The sequence below is a fragment of the Taudactylus pleione genome, unplaced genomic scaffold (genome assembly GCF_031769625.1).
Source record: "Taudactylus pleione unplaced genomic scaffold, aTauple2 ptg000200l, whole genome shotgun sequence".
Lineage (NCBI taxonomy): Eukaryota > Metazoa > Chordata > Amphibia > Anura > Myobatrachidae > Taudactylus > Taudactylus pleione.
Window position 1 is genome coordinate 303,320 of NW_028284602.1, and position 21,416 is coordinate 324,735.

Sequence of the window (21,416 nt, forward strand, 5' to 3'; positions counted from 1 at the left end):
TACCTCAGTATACCATAGTAACATCTGAAACTTATGTAATCCTGTAATATTACCTCAGTATACCATAGTAACATCTGACGCTTATGTAATGCTGTAATTTTACCTCAGTATACCATAGTAACATCTGACGCTAATGTAATGCTACCTCAGTATACCATAGTAACATCTGACACTTATGTAATGCTGTAATGTTACCTCAGTATACCATAGTAACATCTGACACTTATGTAATGCTGTAATGTTACCTCAGTATACCATAGTAAAATCTGACACTTATGTAATGCTGTAATGTTACCTCAGTATACCATAGTAACATCTGACACTTATGTAATGCTGTAATGTTACCTCAGTATATCATAGTAACATCTGACACTTATGTAATGCTGTAATGTTACCTCAGTATACAATAGTAACATCTGACACTTATGTAATGCTGTAATGTTACCTCAGTATACCATATTAACATCTGACAGGTCTAAAAACACTGAAGCAGCAACTTTGTGAAAACCAATACTTGTGTCATTCTCAAAACTTTTGGCCACGGCTGTACAAATAGTAATAGAAAAAAAAGAACAGCATAAAACAGGGATAGCCAACTCGGTCCTCGAGAGCTACCAACAGGTCACGATTTCCAGGTTACCCAGCAGGAGCACAGGTGTATTCATTACTCACTAACATATTTTAAAAGAGCCACAGGTGGAGCTAATTATTTCTGTGAGGAGACCTGAAAAACATGTACTGTTGGTAGCTCTCGTGGACCAGGATTGGCTACCTCTGGCATAAACCATATCTGTACTGGGAACGTGTAGACGGTAGTTTGCACTTGAATCACATGTGATCGTCGCGGGGCAGATTGGGACCGTGGTAAAATTTGGTCCTAATTTGTATTTTTTTCTTGCTATGTTGGTCGGTGTAGACATCATATATGTACAGAACACGGTGTCATTAACAACTGACCTCAGCAGGGGGGGTGCTGGGAGGGATCCGATTGGATCCCTATCACAGCACTCTGCTGAGAGAATCCCATAGGCTTCTATAGGGCAACGCGATTAGAAGAATTCGTTACCCATCGCATCCAAGAATGCATCGCATTTTGGGGCTTGGTGCTTATGAGAAATGCGGTCAAAACTGCGGGGTTTGATGGCATTTCCCACGTTGCCTAATCCCGCTCCTGGAGTACTGAGGTTTAGCTTCATGTCTTTTATTGGCAAATAGCCGAAAATCACATCTGTTTTTATCATTGGTCCAGAGATGAGCAAAATGTTCATCATCTCATTTCGCATTTAGGGGGAGATGTATCCAGCTTTGGAGAGAAAGTTGAGACGTTATATGCTTTGGGCAATCAGCTTCTAACTGTCATTTATTCAGCACAGTCTAAACTTTCCCCCTCTCCAAGGGTTGATACATCTCTCCCTTAGGGCCGGATTCAATTAGGTGCGAAATCGGCTGGCGAAATATCGCAGGCGAAATCGGCCGGTTTTTTGCTAAAAAAAAAAGGTGAAAACAGGTAGGTGTGAAAAAAAACAGGCACAAAAGTCATATATATGCATATATGAAAAAATTATAGAAAGCAATTTTTTTTCCCTGGAAATTACGGTTTCACGGAAATTGGGGGCACATTAAAATGGGTGCAAGTATATTTTCATGTTGTTAAAGCGCACTTTTAAAAACCGTTTAAAAAAACACCTACTGCAGCCACGTGCAATGTATATAACACATAAAATACCAGACCTAATATGTTAAACCCATTATTCAGCAATTTTTGTTTCTTCACCCAAAATTTGACCGGTCGTTTTTGTTTTTTTGCTCTTAGTGGCAAAAACTCCGGACGTCTCATTTGTGGAATTTGGCCTGAAGTGTTTCCTCTGTGAGGAGTGAGGAAAAATAAGTGAAGCTACTGGAAACAGATTGCCATCGTCTGGTCGTCCCAGCGGCACATCCATATTGCGCCGAATTGAACGGCCCCCATAAATTATACGGCATAGGAATTTATCAATACACTGCAGAATGGTGGAATGAAAGTAGCACACAACGCTGGAACTATCTCCGGACTACAGTTCTGAGGGATGGATAGAAATATTTCCCTGTGATGCCCGATCCACCCCAAATAAGAATGAAATACATTCACATTTTTCAAATAAAAATAACATTTAATAATCAGGGCTACCGTAAGAAACAGCACAACGACTCCCCGCTCAGTGGTGCCCAGAATTATTCCAAAAATAGCCCAACAAAATGGACTTTTACGCTTACAAAAAAAAAAAACTTCCCCATGTCTGTAATAATTACAAAATACTTTTTCTTCCTATTAAAATATTGACACAAAATAATTACATTCCATTTATTCCCGTGTCGTGAGTCCTGTACTGGTGGTGAGTAATGTCGGGAGTGAACTATGGCTTCAGTCTCCAAAAAACAAAACAAAAAATGAAAGGCAGTAAATAAAAACAGCAACAAAAAGGTAAAAAATATCAATCATAAAATAAAAAAAAAATAAGTAACAAAACAAACCACATTAATCCTGAATTTGTGGCTTAAAATAATATTAACATATTTAATTCTAAAAAAAAAAAACAAACAAACAAACAAGACTCGGTGTTTGCGCCAGGGCCGGAGCAAAGTCAGATGACCGATCCTGACCAGTTGGAGAAACACTGAGATGTAACAAACAAAGCTGAAATCCGTACAAACACCTGGAAGGACCTGATGGTGGAACGGTGGGAAAAGTGTTACCTCCTGTTTGCAAATGTAAATATAGTGGATGATAATTTAACTTATGTTGCGGACAGGTCATAAATCTGTCTCTGCAAAGTCCGACATCCGCAGGAGAAAGAAGTCACCTCTTATCCAGCAACTTGTGTTGTGGGCAACATTTAATCAAGAATATTATTACGTTCATAGTGCGACTGGCCCTTGAGGCGTTTTGAACCTAGCCCCTCAAAATGTCTGCCGCCTATCCCCACCCCACACACGGAGGTCCACACCTGGAATTTAATCCATCACCAATTATCCAAACGGAGGCGACATCTTCATTAACTTCAGCTATTAGCAAAAGTCCAATAAACCAAGCAGATTGCAGTCCATGAAGATGAAGTCATTGTATTAATTAGGCTACCACCAATTGGAGACACAACCATGTGCATTAATGTTCTTCATGGCCTAAAACAACTTTTTTTTATTCTTTCCATAAAAGACGTCATAGACTTGGTTTGCTTTCTAGAGGATCCTGGACGAGAACAGCCATCTTCACACCAAAGAGCTGGCATCGCTTGTGCTGTTCAGGGTCTCCACCACATCTGCCCGTTCCATGTTGACCAAGGCTGCACACAAGACCTCCAGAGTGGAGCCGTCCTTGGACGACCAGTCAGTGAGGAGGGTGTGAACCGGATCCTCCCCTCGGGCAAATGTATCTATGGCCTGTTCTTCATAGCCCAGCAAGTTGGCCAGGCGCTGCCAGTCCTTCCCGCGGCTGGTGTCTGCCAAGAGGCTCTCCACCTCTTCCTGCTTGTGAGGCGGCAGGTTGATGTAAAGCTTTGGTTCCAGTTTTGCTGCTGGGAGAAAAGGTCACAGTCACTTTAAATACTCAATTATTTCGAAAGCTAGTACTCATATTGCTTTGGAGTGCAAGTTCTACGGCTCTACAGCTTGATATGGGAATCAGGTCCATGCTTGGTTGGCTAATTCTACAAGTTCATTTATTTCTAAGACTTTACTGAGTTTAAAGTAGCATTTTAGAAGCCCTGTAGATAAGGCTGACACAACTATATAGAATCCTACGCACACATTTCAGCCCTAACATGTAAAATGTTAAATAATAAATGTCGCAGTGCTGTAAGGTCATCTGAAAACAAATATTTTACTACTAATATATACTACTTCTATATTACCAACAATGGCAAGAACTCAAAGCACGAGGCTGAGGACGTTTGGGTCAGGGGCAGCGTCTCGGAGGTGCCATTGGAACGTACCTTTGTTTAGTTGATTCTGCTCCTGCAGGCTGTGTGTGTCCAGGAAGACTCCACTGTCGCTGTGGAGCTTCTCGCCCTCCCCGGAGGTGGCCATCTCACCAGCCCTGGTCTTGGTCAGCAGCTTCTTCTGCTTGCAGGAGCTCCAGCTAGGCAACAACAAAACACAAGAGTGGTCGTCAGACTGTGAGCTCTGTGTACAAAAGAGACAAAAGGCTTGTACAGCCGGTTACCCAGGAGCCAAACACTGCAAAATCCAATGACAGCAGCCATCAAGGGACCCAGTCACCTGGTATCACACACAGGAGCCCCAGCAGAGAGTAATTACACAGCTGCCAAGGATGGGGGGAAAACATCAAATACCCAGAATGGAAAAATGAAAGCGCTTCTTATATTCAACCAATTTAATCTGCAGCGATTCTGCTTCCAGCAATGAACAAGTAAAAATGAATGTGGCAATAGAACAGCGAGAGCTGAGGTGGCTGAAAGGCATTAATCTAATCCACGTACCAGTGGTCTAATCCTATTCACATCGTCCGGAACAGCAGGACAAAAGAACCAACCCACTCCTGGAATGTCCTTCCTACCAAGCCAGGGACCATGAGCTCCGGCTCTCAGGAAAACTTCTCACATGGCTCCTACAGGGAGAGATTTATCAAAGCTTGCAGAGAGATAAAGCACCAACCAGTCACGGCCATTTTTCAAACACAGCCTAAACAGTGACAGAGGCTGATTGGTTAGTGCTCTATATCTCTCTCCAAGCTTTGATAAATCTCCCCCACAGTGAGTGGGATTCCTGCGTGAGCCCAGCTCAACCGTGTTCCAACGCTCAGCACCAAACTTTCCATATGAGGCGTGGATCAAATCTGCCAGGTAAGAGCTGAGGGGCTTATTTATCAAGGCACAAAAAGCCCCTTTTGCCAACAAATGTGGGCGTTTTTTTGGCAGTGAAAGGATTTGTTTTGGCTGCGCCCTATATATTAATGGCTACGGAGCTGAGGGCGGCGTTACCACTAAGAATGAGGAAGTGCTGAATGCAGAAACATTTTTATGTTTCTAAAATAATAATTAAAAAAAAAAAAAAAAACATTGCAGGAGAACGACAGTGAGTGACCGGTTACCCACCTACAGAGACTGGTCCGGTACAGGAGGCCAGGAACTATTAGCGTGACCGGATACCCAATGACAGAGACTGGTCCGGTACAGGAGGCCAGGAACTATTAGCGTGACCGGTTACCCAACGACAGAGACTCGTCCGGTACAGGAGGCCAGGAACTATTAGTGTGACCGGTTACCCAACGACAGAGACTGGTCCGGTACAGGAGGCCAGGAACTGTTAGCGTGACCGGTTACCCACCTACAGAGACTGGTCCGGTACAGGAGGCCAGGACCTATTAGCGTGACCGGTTACCCACCTACAGAGACTGGTCCGGTACAGGAGGCCAGGAACTATTAGCGTGACAGGTTACCCACCTGCAGAGACTGGTCCGGTACAGGAGGCCAGGACCTATTAGCGTGACCGGTTACCCACCTACAGAGACTGGTCCGGTACAGGAGGCCAGGAACTATTAGCGTGACCGGTTACCCACCTACAGAGACTGGTCCGGTACAGGAGGCCAGGAACTATTAGCGTGACCGGTTACCCACCTACAGAGACTGGTCCAGTACAGGAGGCCAGGAACTATTAGCGTGACCGGTGACCCACCTACAGAGACTGGTCCGGTACAGGAGGCCAGGACCTATTAGCGTGACCGGTTACCCACCTACAGAGACTGGTCCAGTACAGGAGGTCAGGACCTATTAGCGTGACCGGTTACCCACCTACAGAGACTAGTCCGGTACAGGAGGCCAGGAACTATTAGCGTGACCGGTTACCCACCTACAGAGACTGGTCCGGTACAGGAGGCCAGGAACTATTAGCGTGACCGGTTACCCACCTACAGAGACTGGTCCGGTACAGGAGGCCAGGACCTATTAGCGTGACCGGTTACCCACCTACAGAGACTGGTCCGGTACAGGAGGTCAGGAACTATTAGCGTGCCAGGCAACCATCACCATGGCAGAAGATTAACACTCAGTTGCTCTTGAGATATTTTAATGCGCACAAAATGCATTTTTTATTGCTATAATACTAATGAATACGTCCCTAGGAATTGGTGAGGTGATCGTTGGTGGCGACCAGACTGAGAAATTAAATCTCTGGCAGCCGAGAAGCGTCTCAGTCCTTTTGCCGATATTATTGCTGGGCTCACACCACAGCTTCGGTGTGGCAGAACCAAAAACGTACCACTTAAACGCCACGTAGCCGATCAGGCCGATGACCACGGCAGCCAGGATGGAGCAGTAGACGGGAATGATGTTCTTACTGTTGTCCTCCGGTGGGATAAAGTGAGGGGATCCGGACAATGTGCTGTTCTCGTCCTTGTCGTTGCGTTTCAGAATGGGCACATCCTTATCTGCGAAAAGACAGACTGTGTTACAGCGACTCTATTCTGAAACATCACCTTATACAGATGAAGGGAGCCTGGCAGAGGCGCCTTAGTGCTCATAGACATATGACAGGGCTGAAACCGCTCTCGCTGGGATAATATAACGCTGTCTCTCGTACAGGCTGACACCGCTCTCGCTGGGATAATATAACGCTGTCTCTCGTACAGGCCTGACGCCTCTCTCACTGGGATAATATAACACTGGCTCTTGCCAGGCCTGACACGCTCTGGCTGAGATAATATAATGCTGCCTCTCGTACAGGCTGACAACGCTCTCGCTGGGATAATATAATGCTGTCTCTCGTACAGGCCTGACGCCTCTCTCGCTGAGATAATATAGCGCTGTCTCTAATACAGGCCTGACGCCGCTCTCACTGAGATAATATAACGCTGTCTCTCGTACAGGCTGACAACGCTCTTGCTGGGATAATATAATGCTGTCTCTCGTACAGGCCTGACGCCTCTCTCGCCGAGATAATATAGCACTGTCTCTAATACAGGCCTGACGTCGCTCTCGCTGAGATAATATAACGCTGTCTCTCATACAGGCCTGACAATGCTGTCGCTGGGATAATATAATGCTGTCTCTCGTACAGGCCTGACACACTCACACTGAGATAATATAACGCTGTCTCTCGTACAGGCCTGACGCCGCTCTCGCTGGGATAATATAACGCTGTCTCTCATTCAGGCCTGACGCCGCTCTCGCTGGGATAATATAACACTGTCTCTCGTACAGGCATGACGCCTCTCTCGCTGAGATAATATAATGCTGTCTCTCATACAGGCCTGACGCCTCGCTGAGATAATATAACGCTGTCTCTTGTACAGGCCTGACGCCACTCTCGCTCGGATAATATAACGCTGTCTCTTGCCAGGCCTGACATGCGCTAGCTGAGATAATATAACACTGTCTCTCGTACAGGCTGACACCGCTCTCGCTGGGATAATATAATGCTGCCTCTCGTACAGGCCTGACAACGCTCTTGCTGGGATAATATAACGCTGTCTCTCGTACAGGCATGACATCGCTCTCGCTGGGATAATATAACGTTGTCTCTCGTACAGGCCTGACAATGCTCTCGCTGGGATAATATAATGCTGTCTCTCGTACAGGCCTGACGCCTCTCTCGCTGAGATAATATAGCACTGTCTCTAATACAGGCCTGACGCCGCTCTCACTGAGATAATATAACGCTGTCTCTCATACAGGCCTGACAATGCTGTCGCTGGGATAATATAATGCTGTCTCTCGTACAGGCCTGACACACTCACACTGAGATAATATAACGCTGTCTCTCGTACAGGCCTGACACCTCTCTCACTGGGATAATATAACACTGGCTCTTGCCAGGCCTGACACGCTCTGGCTGAGATAATATAATGCTGCCTCTCGTACAGGCTGACAACGCTCTCGCTGGGATAATATAATGCTGTCTCTCGTACAGGCCTGACGCCTCTCTCGCTGAGATAATATAGCGCTGTCTCTAATACAGGCCTGACGCCGCTCTCACTGAGATAATATAACGCTGTCTCTCGTACAGGCTGACAACGCTCTTGCTGGGATAATATAATGCTGTCTCTCGTACAGGCCTGACGCCTCTCTCGCCGAGATAATATAGCACTGTCTCTAATACAGGCCTGACGTCGCTCTCGCTGAGATAATATAACGCTGTCTCTCATACAGGCCTGACAATGCTGTCGCTGGGATAATATAATGCTGTCTCTCGTACAGGCCTGACACACTCACACTGAGATAATATAACGCTGTCTCTCGTACAGGCCTGACGCCGCTCTCGCTGGGATAATATAACGCTGTCTCTCATTCAGGCCTGACGCCGCTCTCGCTGGGATAATATAACACTGTCTCTCGTACAGGCATGACGCCTCTCTCGCTGAGATAATATAATGCTGTCTCTCATACAGGCCTGACGCCGCTCTCGCTGGGATAATATAACGCTGTCTCTCATTCAGGCCTGACGCCGCTCTCGCTGGGATAATATAACACTGTCTCTCGTACAGGCATGACGCCTCTCTCGCTGAGATAATATAATGCTGTCTCTCATACAGGCCTGACGCCTCGCTGAGATAATATAACGCTGTCTCTTGTACAGGCCTGACGCCACTCTCGCTCAGATAATATAACGCTGTCTCTTGCCAGGCCTGACATGCGCTAACTGAGATAATATAACACTGTCTCTCGTACAGGCTGACACCGCTCTCGCTGGGATAATATAATGCTGCCTCTCGTACAGGCCTGACAACGCTCTTGCTGGGATAATATAACGCTGTCTCTCGTACAGGCATGACATCGCTCTCGCTGGGATAATATAACGTCTCTCGTACAGGCCTGACAATGCTCTCGCTGAGATAATATAGCACTGTCTCTAATACAGGCCTGACGCCGCTCTCACTGAGATAATATAACGCTGTCTCTCATACAGGCCTGACAATGCTGTCGCTGGGATAATATAACGCTGTCTCTCGTACAGGCCAGACGCCGCTCTCGCTGGGATAATATAACGCTTTCTCTCATTCAGGCCTGACGCCGCTCTCGCTGGGATAATATCACTGTCTCTCGTACAGGCCTGACGCCGCTCTCGCTGGGATAATATAACGCTTTCTCTCATTCAGGCCTGACGCCGCTCTCGCTGGGATAATATAACACTGTCTCTCGTACAGGCCTGACGCCTCTCTTGCTGAGATAATTTAACTCTGTCTCTCATACAGGCCTGACGCCTCTCTCGCTGAGATAATATAATGCTGTCTCTTGTACAGGCCTGACGCCACTCTCGCTGGGATAATATAATGCTGTCTCTTGCCAGGCCTGATGCCACTCTCGCTGGGATAATATAACACTGTCTCTCGTACAGGCCTGACATGCGCTCTCGCTGGGATAATATAACGCTGTCTCTCATTCAGGCCTGACGCCGCTCTCGCTGGGATAATATAACACTGTCTCTCATACAGGCATGATGCCTCTCTTGCTGAGACAATATAACTCTGTCTCTCATACAGGCCTGACGCCTCGCTGAGATAATATAACGCTGTCTCTTGTACAGGCCTGACGCCACTCTCGCTGGGATAATATAACGCTGTCTCTTGCCAGGCCTGACATGTGCTAGCTGAGATAATATAACACTGTCTCTCGTACAGGCTGACACCGCTCTCGCTGGGATAATATAATGCTGCCTCTCGTACAGGCCTGACAACGCTCTTGCTGGGATAATATAACGCTGTCTCTCGTACAGGCATGACATCGCTCTCGCTGGGATAATATAACGTTGTCTCTCGTACAGGCCTGACAATGCTCTCGCTGGGATAATATAATGCTGTCTCTCATACAGGCCTGACGCCTCTCTCGCTGAGATAATATAGCACTGTCTCTAATACAGGCCTGACGCCGCTCTCACTGAGATAATATAACGCTGTATCTCGTACAAGCCTGACGTCGCTCTCGCTGAGATAATATAATGCTGTCTCTCATACAGGCCTGACGCCTCGCTGAGATAATATAACGCTGTCTCTTGTACAGGCCTGACGCCTCTCTCGCTGAGATAATATAGCACTGTCTCTAATACAGGCCTGACGCCGCTCTCACTGAGATAATATAACGCTGTATCTCGTACAAGCCTGACGCCGCTCTCGCTGGGATAATATAATGCTTTCTCTCATTCAGGCCTGACGCCGCTGTCGCTGGAATAATATAACACTGTCTCTCGTACAGGCCTGACGCCGCTCTCGCTGGGATAATATAACGCTTTCTCTCATTCAGGCCTGACGCCGCTCTCGCTGGGATAATATAACACTGTCTCTCGTACAGGCCTGATGCCTCTCTTGCTGAGATAATTTAACTCTGTCTCTCATACAGGCCTGACGCCTCTCTCGCTGAGATAATATAATGCTGTCTCTTGTAAAGGCCTGACGCCACTCTCGCTGGGATAATATAACGCTGTCTCTTGCCAGGCCTGACATGCACTAGCTGAGATAATGTAACACTGTCTCTCGTACAGGCTGACACCGCTCTCGCTGGGATAATATAATGCTGCCTCTCGTACAGGCCTGACAACGCTCTTGCTGGGATAATATAACGCTGTCTCTTGTACAGGCATGACATCGCCCTCGCTGGGAAAATATAACGTTGTCTCTCATACAGGCCTGACAATGCTCTCGCTGGGATAATATAATGCTGTCTCTCGTACAAGCCTGACGCTGCTCTCACTGGGATAATATAACGCTGTCTCTCGTACAGGCCTGACGCCTCTCTCGCTGGGATAATATAACGCTGTCTCTCGTACAGGCCTGATTCCGCTTTCACTGGGATAATATAACACTGTCTCTCGTACAAGCATGACGCTGCTCTCACTGGGATAATATAATGCTGTCTCTCGTACAGGCCTGACGTCGCACTTGCTGGGATAATGTAACGCTGTCTCTGGTACAGGCCTGACAATGTTCTCGCTGGGATAATATAATGCTGTCTCTTGTACAGGCCTGACAATGCTCTCGCTGGGATAATATAACGCTGTCTCTCGTACAGGCCTGACAATGCTCTCGCTGGGATAATATAACGCTGTCTCTCGTACAAGCCTGATGCCTCTCTCGCTGGTATAATATAACGCTGTCTCTCGTACAGGCATGACGCCTTTCTCGCTGGGATAATATAGCGCTGTCTCTCGTACAGGCCTGATGCCTCTCTCAGTGGGATAATATAGCGCTGTCTCTCGTACAAGCCTGATGCCTCTCTCGCTGGTATAATATAACACTTTCTCTCGTACATGCCTGACGCCTCTCTCACTGGGATAATATATAATGCTGTATCTCGTACAGGCCTGACACCTCTCTCAGTGGGATAATATAACGCTGTCTCTCGTACAGGGCCGATGCCTCTCTCACTGGGATAATATAACGCTGTCTCTCGTACAGGCCTGACGTCGCACTTCCTGGGATAATATAACGCTGTCTCTCGTACAGGCCTGATGCCTCTCTCACTGGGATAATATAACGCTGTCTCTCATACAGGCCTGATTCCGCTCTCGCTGGGATAATATAACGCTGTCTCTCGTACAGGCCTGACAATGCTCTCGCTGGGATAATATAACGCTGTCTCTCGTACAGGCCTGACGCCTCTCTCACTGGGATAATATAACGCTGTCTCTCGTACAGGCCTGATTCCGCTCTCGCTGGGATAATATAACGCTGTCTCTCGTACACGCCTGATGCTGCTCTCACTGGGATAATATAACGCTGTCTCTTGTACAGGCCTGATGCTGCTCTCACTGGGATAATATAACGCTGTCTCTCGTACAGGCCTGACACTGCTCTCGTTGGGATAATATAACGCTGTCTCTCGTACAGGCATGGCGCTGCTCTCACGGGGATAATATAACGCTGTCTCTCGTACAAGCATGATGCTGCTCTCACTGGGATAATGTAACGCTGTCTCTCATACAAGCCTGATGCTGCTATCACTGGGATAATAAAACGCTGTCTCTCGTACAAGCCAGACGCTGCTCTCACTGGGATAATATAACGCTGTCTCTCGTACAGGCCTGACGCCACTCTCGCTGGTTGCACTATACTGTCATCTCTCCAGCTGTGCCCCCACCCACGCCAGCAGCCCCCCTCCCTTCCAGGAGCTGTCAGCACCATGCGGCCTGCTGACCAGATGCTCCACATATCTCCCCCTCCTCCTGTCTTTTAAGTCTCTCCTCGCAGAGGGTCAGAGGACGGGGTCACGAATGAAAAAAAGACTCAAATATTTCACATCTCTAAAGATTAAACAGATACAATCTCTATGCCCAGGATACGCCAGACCTGCGCCCAGGATACTTCAGACCTGCGCCCAGGATATGCCAGACCTGCGCTCAGGATACGCCAGGCCAGGGCCCAGGATACGCCAGACCAGTCCCTAAGATACGCCAGACCAGTGCTCAGGATACGCCAGACCAGCGCCCAAGATACGCCAGACCAGCGCCCAGGATACGCCAGACCAGCGCCCAGGATACACCAGACCTGCACCCAGGATACGCCAGACCCATGGGTATGGTTTGCTGTGATTTCAGGCTGGTCATGTCATGTGCATTCACTCCTGGAACCTGGATCTTATCTCTGAAGCAATAGGACTGTTTGCCGGCTCAGATTATAGATAAGATTAGCATTCAAATATTGGCCAATAAAAGTATAAATGATAAAAGAGAGGAAACCTCCAAACAGCTGTTGTTGTAGGGAAAAAATTACTTACTACATATCTCTACTTCTATACACCCATATCTGATAAATGAGCCTCCCAGGAATTATATCAGATTCCACATTCTGGGGCTGATTCTGGGGAGGCAGTAACTGTGCATCGGGGGACACCAAGCTGCACTGCAGGGGTTGCAAATACATATGCATGCAGGGTAAATACAGGTGGCTTCTGCATGTAGCCCACAGATGCTGGGCAGCTTTATCCTTACACTGCAATGTAGCTCTGATTTAGGACACGTCCCTCCCACATCTAACTCTCTGCACATTGTACATCTGCCCCCTGCAGTGCAGCATGGTGTTACCCAGGGGCACAGTTACTGGCACTATCAGAGTCAGGGTATCACACATACTGGGCAGCTTTATCCTTACACTGTAATGTAGCTCTGAGCTAGGACACGTCCCCCCCACATCTAACTCTCTGCACATTGTACATCTGCCCCCTGCAGTGCAGCATGGTGTTACCCAGGGGCACAGTTACTGGCACTATCAGAGTCGGGGTATCACACATGCTGGGCAGCTTTATCCTTACACTGTAATGTAGCTCTGAGCTAGGACACGTCCCTTCCACATCTAACTCTCTGCACATTGTACATCTGCTCCCTGCAGTGCAGCATGGTGTTACCCAGGGGCACAGTTACTGGCACTATCAGAGTCGGGGTATCACACATGCTGGGCAGCTTTATCCTTACACTGTAATGTAGCTCTGAGCTAGGACACGTCCCCCCCACATCTAACTCTCTGCACATTGTACATCTGCCCCCTGCAGTGCAGCATGGTGTTACCCAGGGGCACAGTTACTGGCACTATCAGAGTCGGGGTATCACACATGCTGGGCAGCTTTATCCTTACACTGTAATGTAGCTCTGAGCTAGGACACGTCCCTTCCACATATAACTCTCTGCACATTGTACATCTGCTCCCTGCAGTACAGCATGGTGTTACCCAGGGGCACAGTTACTGGCACTATCAGAGTCAGGGTATCACACATGCTGGGCAGCTTTATCCTTACACTGTAATGTAGCTCTGAGCTAGGACACGTCCCTCCCACATCTAACTCTCTGCACATTGTACATCTGCCCCCTGCAGTGCAGCATGGTGTTACCCAGGGGCACAGTTACAGGCACTATCAGAGTCAGGGTATCACACATGCTGGGCAGCTTTATCCTTACACTGTAATGTAGCTCTGAGCTAGGACACATCCCTCCCACATCTAACTCTCTGCACATTGTACATCTGCCCCCTGCAGTGCAGCATGGTGTTACCCAGGGGCACAGTTACTGGCACTATCAGAGTCAGGGTATCACACATGCTGGGCAGCTTTATCCTTACACTGTAATGTAGCTCTGAGCTAGGACACGTCCCCCCCACGTCTATCTCTCTGCACATTGTACATCTATCTGCCCCCTGCAGTGCAGCACGGTGTTACCCAGGGGCACAGTTACTGGCACTATCAGAGTCAGGGTATCACACATGCTGGGCAGCTTTATCCTTACACTGTAATGTAGCTCTGAGCTAGGACACGTCCCTCCCACATCTAACTCTCTGCACATTGTACATCTGCCCCCTGCAGTACAGCACGGTGTTACCCAGGGGCACAGTTACTGGCACTATCAGAGTCAGGGTATCACACATGCTGGGCAGCTTTATCCTTACACTGTAATGTAGCTCTGAGCTAGGACATGTCCCTCTCACATCTAACTCTCTGCACATTGTACATCTGCCCCCTGCAGTGCAGCACGGTGTTACCCAGGGGCACAGTTACTGGCTCTATCAGAGTCAGGGTATCACACATACTGGGCAGCTTTATCCTTACACTGTAATGTAGCTCTGAGCTAGGACACGTCCCTCCCACATCTAACTCTCTGCACATTGTACATCTGCCCCCTGCAGTACAGCTTGGTGTTACCCAGGGGCACAGTTACTGGCACTATCAGAGTCAGGGTATCACACATGCTGGGCAGCTTTATCCTTACACTGTAATGTAGCTCTGAGCTAGGACACGTCCCTCCCACATCTAACTCTCTGCACATTGTACATCTGCCCCCTGCAGTACAGCTTGGTGTTACCCAGGGGCACAGTTACTGGCACTATCAGAGTCAGGGTATCACACATGCTGGGCAGCTTTATCCTTACACTGTAATGTAGCTCTGAGCTAGGACACGTCCCTCCCACATCTAACTCTCTGCACATTGTACATCTGCCCCCTGCAGTGCAGCATGGTGTTACCCAGGGGCACAGTTACTGGCACTATCAGAGTCGGGGTATCACACATGCTGGGCAGCTTTATCCTTACACTGTAATGTAGCTCTGAGCTAGGACACGTCCCTCCCACATCTAACTCTCTGCACATTGTACATCTGCCCCTGCCGTGCAGCACGGTGTTACCCAGGGGCACAGTTACTGGCACTATCAGAGTCAGGGGATCACACATGCTGGGCAGCTTTATCCTTACACTGTAATGTAGCTCTGAGCTAGGACACGTCCCTCCTACATCTTACTCTCTGCACATTGTACATCTGCCCCCTGCAGTGCAGCATGGTGTTACCCAGGGGCACAGTTACTGGCACTATCAGAGTCGGGGTATCACACATGCTGGGCAGCTTTATCCTTACACTGTAATGTAGCTCTGAGCTAGGACACGTCCCTCCCACAACTAACTCTCTGCACATTGTACATCTGCCCCCTGCAGTACAGCATGGTGTTACCCAGGGCACAGTTATTGGCTCTATCAGAGTCAGGGTATCACACATGCTGGGCAGCTTTATCCTTACACTGTAATGTAGCTCTGAGCTAGGACACGTCCCCCCCACGTCTATCTCTCTGCACATTGTACATCTATCTGCCCCCTGCAGTGCAGCACGGTGTTACCCAGGGGCACAGTTACTGGCACTATCAGAGTCAGGGTATCACACATACTGGGCAGCTTTATCCTTACACTGTAATGTAGCTCTGAGCATTGTGTACCTGCCAGTGGAAGGCTGACACTAGCATTTGCATATTATCGCAGCAGCCCCACCTCAAGCCCTCAGTGACAAATAAGGGCCACATAAACACCGTGTTACACAGACACATTTTACTTGTAAAATCTTATGCAAATTTCCATGAAAAGTAACAAATTAATGTTGCATTAAAGCCATGAATTAGGCAGCAATGTCAGTTCCCAGTTACAGAGCTTCCTATGGATTTCAGAAATCTGTCATTAAATAAACCCATTTAAAATACAATTAAACGCCGGAGACAAAAGCCGGGATTACGCAGACACCAGGACACTTTAGCTGCTGGGAAATGGAGCTGTATTCCTTTGAGGGAATAAAACGCATGTGTGAAAGGGAAGAATAGGCCCAGTCAATGCTATAAAGGGGGGGGGATTAAGAAATCAGACAAATGGAGAGAGCGCTTGGGTCCAACAACCCACGGCGAGCAGATATTCGGAGGGCAGCGTCTGGAAAATCTCCTTTATCTCACGGCTCAGCCGGAGCTTCGCTGCTGCCAACAAACTGGACTTCAAAGCTCTCCCATAATATCACAGCAAAGCCCAGAGCGTAGGGGAATCCCTCCTGCTGATCTATTGAGAGCAGCGATCCCCTTACCCCCGAAGCAGATTACTGGTCTCCAGACTACAGCTGGATCCACCGCTTCCCTCAGGATCACACGCTGGCTCACCAGCCACCTGATGCTGGGTACACACTAGGATGATGGATGAGCCATTTGGCCGACCCGCCGACCTGTCTGCCGCTTGATAAGTGCATATTATACACTTACCAATCGCTCGTCCGATGTGTAGGGCCTGAACCCACAAATGGGCGAGCATTTAAATTTGCCAGCTGTCACTCACCGCCGGATCCCTGCAGCATGTGTACGGGCAATTGGTGGGACGTCCGTACACACTCACCGACGTGCTCGCAATATAGATCGGCTGTTTGATACTACTGTTCATATTCTATTTGCAATGAGACTATTGGAATCTTAGCATACAGCAAAGGTTCTCAAACTATGGCCCTCATTCAGAGCCGCTCGCAAAAAGCGAGCGCTCGCTCTGAATGAGGGCGACCGTTTTTTTTTAAATAAAGCCAGCCTCCTGGCCGCTCGCTAAGCTGTGGGTGACCACCCACAGCTTTTACGAGCGGCCAGGTGATGATTGCGATGGTCGTGACCATCTGGCTTGCGACGAGACCCTTGTGGTAGGGTCTCGTCTTCTGCAAGCCCCAGTGAGCTTCCGGCTCACTACTGACATCAGGAAGCTCACTACTGACATCACTCGTGATGTCAGTAGGTCCGCCCACAAACGGCAGGCGTTCCTTCAGGAATGCCTCCGTTTGTCCAGCCACCCCCCCCTCCCCGCCTACAAAACGGGGCGAGCTGTAGATCAACATCGACAGCTGCCCCGTTTGTAGCGAGCCCCGGAGCGCAACCATCGACCTGCTTGCGAGCGGGCCTTAATGAGGGCCTATGCTCATTACAGTCCAGGTTATCCATGAGCCCAGATGGTGAAATTAAATTGACTGAGGGGCTAATTAAGTCAACTGCGCTTAGGTATGGATATCCTTACAACCTGGACCGTAATGGCGGAGTTTGGGAAGCTCTGCATACAGACTGGATATGCTAATTACAATCAGTCTGATTGCAATTAGCAACTCATGTGATACTTACTGTCATACGCTAATTGCAATCAGACTGTAAAGGCCCCAAACATCAGCAATTGATTGCCACAATCGATTGAAAAAGGGAAATATTTTTATACACAATCGATTGCAAATTGCACGATTGCTGCAATCAATTGCTGATGTATGGGGGCCTTTAGCTGTTATTCCATGCAATTAGCGCATGGAGGGTAGGATCAGCTCATGGCAATCAGTCTGGCATGACCGGATCACTGTTTGCTGATCACCATAAGTTACTGTTTTAGCTGTGTCTACATTTTGGTTGTTGACCATATTTTAAATGTCAGCATTTAACTGACGGCATGTTGACAATGTCAGCATTTCAAGCTGTCTATATTATGTCCATGTGGACATTTTGGTGTCTATGTTTTGCATGTCTAAATTTTGACTCTCCAAGTAATATACCCAACCTGCCCCCACCTCCCTCTGAAAGGATAAGATGCCCCTGGCGGCCCCTGGCACTCACCCATACAGAGGATGTCGTGGTGCGCGGTACATTCGCTAATTTGCACCTCCTTCTCATTACACTCAGCGCGGCAGGTCAGACAGGGGGAAGTGCTGCTCTTCACCTCCGAGTACAAGCCCTTGGGGCACTCCTCGCACTTTGTGTTCTCAGTGCCGGTACAGGCCGCCTTGGCACCAGAGCCTTTGGGGCACAGCTGGCAGGGGAGGCATGTGCTGTTCTTTAAGTGCAGGTAATGCCCATGGGGACAGCGGCAGGTGGTGTCCTGCCTGCTGGTGCAGGTGGCTTCCACAGACTGCATGGCGCCCTGGCAGCTGGAGCACGGTTGGCACTTGTCAGTGGCGCTGTGGATGTCCGAGAAGGTGGAATCTGCGGGAATAACAGGAAAAGGTTAACCAGAGACACAAAATGTTCTACAAACACATCTAATCCCGGGTATTAGCGGTAACTATAGATCCTGAGACATCATCGCTCCGACCACAACTCTGATGTAGAATCAGAGGGGAGCAATAGTCTAGAAAATATACAGAATGGAAGATTTCCATGTAAAGGAGCTGACGAGATTACACCGGACTGAGGGCCTGATTCAGAGCCGCTCGTAAGCGGCCGCTCGTTCGCTCCGAGCGATGTTCGCACATCTGCGCATGCGTATGGGTCGTAATGCGCATGCGCTAAACAGTCATTGCGGTCGGAAATCGTGTGTTCGCAAAATTGCGAGTGCCTACTAATTTGAGTGACAGGATGAGGCGTTTGTGGGTGGTAACAGGGGAAGGTGCTTGAAAACGAGGAGTGGAGATCCGAACGCAGGCGTGCCAAACGGTCAAAACGGGCGTTTTAAGGGTGTGCATAATTAACAAAGCAACGTCATCGGCCACGTCACTTGGTTGTTTCTTAGCCTGAACTGTTCGCATGATTGCGGTAGGAAAATCCAACCACAAGCACTGACGCACAGATAGGAAATCACTAACATCACCACTGACCCAGAGATAGGAAATCACTAACATCACCACTGACCCGGAGATAGGAAGTCACTAACATCACCACTGACCCAGAGATAGGAAATCACTTACATCACCATGACCCAGAGATAAGAAATCACTAACATCACCACTGACCCAGAGATAAGAAATCACTAACATCACCACTGACCCAGAGATAAGAAATCACTAACATCACCTCTGACCCAGAGAGAGGAAATCACTAACATCACCACTGACCCAGAGATAGGAAACCACTAACATCACCACTGACCCAGAGAGAGGAAATCACTAACATCACCACTGACCCAGAGAGAGGAAATCACTAACATCAGCACTGACCCGGAGATAAGAAATCACTAACATCACCACTGACCCGGAAAAAGGTAATCACTAACATCACCACTGACCCGGAAAAAGGTAATCACTAACATCACCACTGACCCACAGATAGGAAATCACTAACATCACCTCTGACCCAGAGAGAGGAAATCACTAACATCACCACTGACCCAGAGAGAGGAAATCACTAACATCACCACTGACCCGGAGATAAGAAATCACTAACATCACCACTGACCCAGAGATAGGAAATCACTAACATCACCACTGACCCGGAGATAGGAAATCACTAACATCACCACTGACCCAGAGATAGGAAATCACTAACATTACCACTGACCCAGAGATAGGAAATCACTAACATCACCACTGACCCGGAGATAAGAAATCACTAATATCACCACTGACCCGGAGATAGGAAATCACTAACATCACCACTGACCCAGAGAGAGGAAATCACTAACATCACCACTGACCCGGAGATAAGAAATCACTAACATCACCACTGACCGGAGATAGGAAATCACTAACATCACCACTGACCCAGAGATAAGAAATCACTAACATCACCACTGACCCAGAGATAGGAAATCACTAACATCACCTCTGACCCAGAGAGAGGAAATCACTAACATCACCACTGACCCAGAGATAGGAAATCACTAACATCACCACTGACCCAGAGATAGGAAACCACTAACATCACCACTGACCCGGAGATAGGAAGTCACTAACATCACCACTGACCCGGAGATAGGAAATCACTAACATCACCACTGACCCACAGATAGGAAATCATTAACATCACCACTGACCCAGAGAGAGGAAATCACTAACGTCACCTCTGACCCACAGAGAGGAAATCACTAACATCACCACTGACCCGGAGATAAGAAATCACTAACATCACCACTGACCCGGAGATAGGAAATCACTAACATCACCACTGACCCAGAGATAAGAAATCACTAACATCACCACTGACCCAGAGATAGGAAATCACTAACATCACCTCTGACCCAGAGAGAGGAAATCACTAACATCACCACTGACCCAGAGATAGGAAATCACTAACATCACCACTGACCTGGAGATAGGAAACCACTAACATCACCACTGACCCGGAGATAGGAAGTCACTAACATCACCACTGACCCGGAGATAGGAAATCACTAACATCACCACTGACCCACAGATAGGAAATCACTAACATCACCACTGACCCAGAGATAGGAAATCACTAACATTACCACTGACCCAGAGATAGGAAATCACTAACATCACCACTGACCCGGAGATAAGAAATCACTAATATCACCACTGACCCGGAGATAGGAAATCACTAACATCACCACTGACCCAGAGAGAGGAAATCACTAACATCACCACTGACCCGGAGATAAGAAATCACTAACATCACCACTGACCGGAGATAGGAAATCACTAACATCACCACTGACCCAGAGATAAGAAATCACTAACATCACCACTGACCCAGAGATAGGAAATCACTAACATCACCTCTGACCCAGAGAGAGGAAATCACTAACATCACCACTGACCCAGAGATAGGAAATCACTAACATCACCACTGACCCAGAGATAGGAAACCACTAACATCACCACTGACCCGGAGATAGGAAGTCACTAACATCACCACTGACCCGGAGATAGGAAATCACTAACATCACCACTGACCCACAGATAGGAAATCATTAACATCACCACTGACCCAGAGAGAGGAAATCACTAACGTCACCTCTGACCCACAGAGAGGAAATCACTAACATCACCACTGACCCGGAGATAAGAAATCACTAACATCACCACTGACCCGGAGATAGGAAATCACTAACATCACCACTGACCCAGAGATAAGAAATCACTAACATCACCACTGACCCAGAGATAGGAAATCACTAACATCACCACTGACCCAGAGAGAGGAAATCACTAACATCACCACTGACCCAGAGATAGGAAATCACTAACATCACCACTGACCTGGAGATAGGAAACCACTAACATCACCACTGACCCGGAGATAGGAAGTCACTAACCTCACCACTGACCCGGAGATAGGAAATCACTAACATCACCACTGACCCACAGATAGGAAATCATTAACATCACCACTGACCCAGAGAGAGGAAATCACTAACATCACCACTGACCCAGAGAGAGGAAATCACTAACATCACCACTGACCCAGAGAGAGGAAATCACTAACATCACCACTGACCCGGAGATAGGAAACCACTAACATCACC

The 21,416-nt window shown here is 48.0% G+C and overlaps 1 protein-coding gene across 2 annotated transcripts in view; it reads right to left on the bottom strand.

The window, feature by feature from the left end:
• Nucleotides 1-2,167: 2,167 nt before the first annotated feature.
• The window catches only part of LOC148518681 (tumor necrosis factor receptor superfamily member 16-like), a 41,208-nt gene continuing 21,959 nt past the window's right edge, over nt 2,168-21,416 (bottom strand). The window contains exons 3-6 of one of the 2 annotated variants that reach the window (XM_088477198.1): nt 17,831-18,196; nt 6,253-6,421; nt 3,969-4,114; nt 2,168-3,548 (exon numbers count right to left, since the gene is read on the bottom strand). In XM_088477198.1, the coding sequence (XP_088333324.1) occupies nt 3,247-3,548; nt 3,969-4,114; nt 6,253-6,421; nt 17,831-18,196 (983 nt within the window). In that variant the 3' untranslated portion in view covers nt 2,168-3,246. Of the gene's footprint in view, nt 3,552-3,968; nt 4,115-6,252; nt 6,422-17,830; nt 18,197-21,416 lie in introns of both variants that reach the window. The other variant, XM_088477197.1, reaches the window with a different exon arrangement.